Genomic DNA, 2,500 nt, shown 5'->3' with positions numbered 1-2,500 from the left:
AATCAGTTTTTGCATTGTTGAAATGATTGCACACTCAGTATTTAACTGCCAATGCAGCTGAAAGACCGGTAGTAGGTAAGTGAAGCAATTGGTGTTGTTTCTATATATTCTCCTTGATATACCAGTTGGGAATCCTACCACAAATATATGTTTTCCTTCATATACCAATTAGGAGTCCTATAACGGATACATGTTTTCCCTTCATATACCACATAGTTATCGAACTACAAATTGTAAACCTGTAGTTGGAACTTCCAAACAGAAAACTGTTGCCATATTTTAGGTACATTTTGTGTAGGTAATTGGTATATAAAATTTAGAATATGTATAGATGTTGGAAGATTAGTATGTTCATTATACATAGCTAAAGAATGATTTTTATGATAAACCTGAAGGGCACAATTCTTTGTTAGATTTATTTTTCCATTCTCTTGTTTTTCAAAGTTTTGAGAACCCATCTATTAGTTTAAGGATAATGTTTGAGTGTGTCACCATCTGACTGTTTTTGTATGCTGTATATACATTTTGAGATCTCATGAGGCCGTACTCATTGTTCAAGTTACAATTATCATAGAATACTACTAATAGCTAAGAGTGATGTACAGGTTCTTAGATGTTGGAGCATCATAGAAAAAAGAAATATTTTATAAATTTCATACACCTAGAGGTTCATACAGAGTACTTTATGTAATGTTAATATGTGAAATAGTTAGTGATTTTGATGCCTTTTGTTATTAGGTAAATTAGGCCCATTGTCATTACTCTCCGTAGGAAGATGTCTTTAGTGTCAGTGAAGGCTCAAAATTACTGATAATGTCACATTTAATTGAAGATCCTCATTAAAGATGTTTATATTATAATGGTGTTTATCTCTCCTAATAATATTTATATGATCAACTGATTAACTTTTTATACCTTTGTATGGCTACTTTAATATACTTAATTATTCATTCTTTTATATCTACCATTACAAAGATGCTTGCTGTAGATTGTGCATGACAGTAATAAATGTGTTGCATGAAGGTTTCTACTAAAATGCTCCTTACTTTTGCATGTTGAAAGTCTGTAGTATGTGTTTTTTTTATAATTACTGTGTACCTGTACTAATTTTTATTAATTTTTTCTTCATTTTATTTTGGTATTTTTACTGCATTGATTGTGTAATTGTTTATTTTCATTTAGCATAACCCATTCCTTGCCAGAACATTCCATGTGCATAATATAGGGAGAGTATGCTGATGGATATACAGTACTTCTTAAACTGATCTTTGGGGGAAATTAATAGAGATATTTCACTTGTATTATGCACATAACAGACTGTGATATTCTGAAGACATTCAAGAGCTTAATAAGTAACCCTAGAGCTTTGATTTTTGCAGGCGAGTCCACCCACTTGTGAGCGCACGAAGCTTTGGCTGAGTATTTTGGCTTGGCAATGCGTACCTGACCCACCGGAACTGATGCATGTAGCATTTCCCGTTCACAATCTTAGGGCAGTGCTGGTCATCCCTTACCCACTTTATGCAGTCTACGACAAAGTTCAGTTCATCTGTGATGGATGGCCATAAGAGAATGTATAGTATTTTCATGGATAAGTAGATTTCCTATACTCTGATGTATAAGGTTTAAGTTCAGTTGGCTACAGTCTTCAGTCTTCAGTTTGTAACAACTTTTATTGAAGTGCAAATGCATGTTAATAAGAAAAAGAAAAAGAAAAGAAAAAACTGAAGACAAGATTTTAAAGCTGCCATGGAAGTTGCTCTGAAATGGATAAGTTCACTTTAAGTAAAAAGTTGGGATTTTTTTTTTTTTATATGACCAATATCAGAGGATACAAGATTTTAGAAATTTTCATACGACTTCCAGATTTTATGAATAAGAAAAAGATCAACAAAAGAGTGCTTGTGTATCTGTAAATACAAAACTTGGCAAATACGCCTCACAAAAAGAAAAGTAATTTATTAATGTACAGTAAACAATACTCCTTGATCTCGTTTTGTGACAGTTCAGGTGTTAATACATTTATTCTTAGAGTAGCAGATGTTTGAAGTGTAGGAAAAAAAAAGTATATTTTTTCGCATAACTTTATGACAAAAAGTAAAAAAAAAAAAAAATGAGATAAAAAAAGGAATAAATACACGGCATGTTTAACAAGTAGCTCCATTCTACGATTTACCATATGAATATCAGATTGAGCAACTTGTAACTGAATGTAAAGTACAGAATTATTTGCTTCACGTTAGGAAATTTTAGGAATGTTTGAAGAGTTTATTTTTCATATTTTATCATCTAACATCCCCTCTGCTTTATGTTCTCTATGAAAGTGCAGTACGTAGCAATAAGTTTGCTTATAGCATAGTTTAAATGATATGGATAGTGAATAATGGCAGTTAGGGGATAATACAGGGATGATTAATATTAGGTTGTTTCTTGGTAGCAAACTTAGCCAATTTCACAGTTTGACACGGCTGAGGCTTATTATTTGTAGTGTACAGGATAT

At 32.0% G+C, this 2,500-nt stretch overlaps 1 protein-coding gene across 2 annotated transcripts in view; it reads left to right on the top strand.

The window, feature by feature from the left end:
• Nucleotides 1–1,876, top strand: part of LOC113829491 (phosphatidylinositol 3,4,5-trisphosphate 3-phosphatase and dual-specificity protein phosphatase PTEN) — a 62,813-nt gene extending 60,937 nt beyond the window's left edge. For both annotated transcript variants that reach the window (XM_070120482.1, XM_027382670.2), the window contains one exon: nucleotides 1,380–1,876. In XM_070120482.1, the coding sequence (XP_069976583.1) occupies nucleotides 1,380–1,399 (20 nt within the window). In that variant the 3' untranslated portion in view covers nucleotides 1,400–1,876. The remainder of the gene's footprint in view (nucleotides 1–1,379) is intronic.
• Nucleotides 1,877–2,500: the final 624 nt, after the last annotated feature.

Source organism: Penaeus vannamei, chromosome 4, assembly GCF_042767895.1.
Source record: "Penaeus vannamei isolate JL-2024 chromosome 4, ASM4276789v1, whole genome shotgun sequence".
In the NCBI taxonomy this organism is placed as follows: domain Eukaryota; kingdom Metazoa; phylum Arthropoda; class Malacostraca; order Decapoda; family Penaeidae; genus Penaeus; species Penaeus vannamei.
Note: the sequence above shows the minus strand (reverse complement) of the source record. Positions and strands in the feature narration are given on the sequence as shown.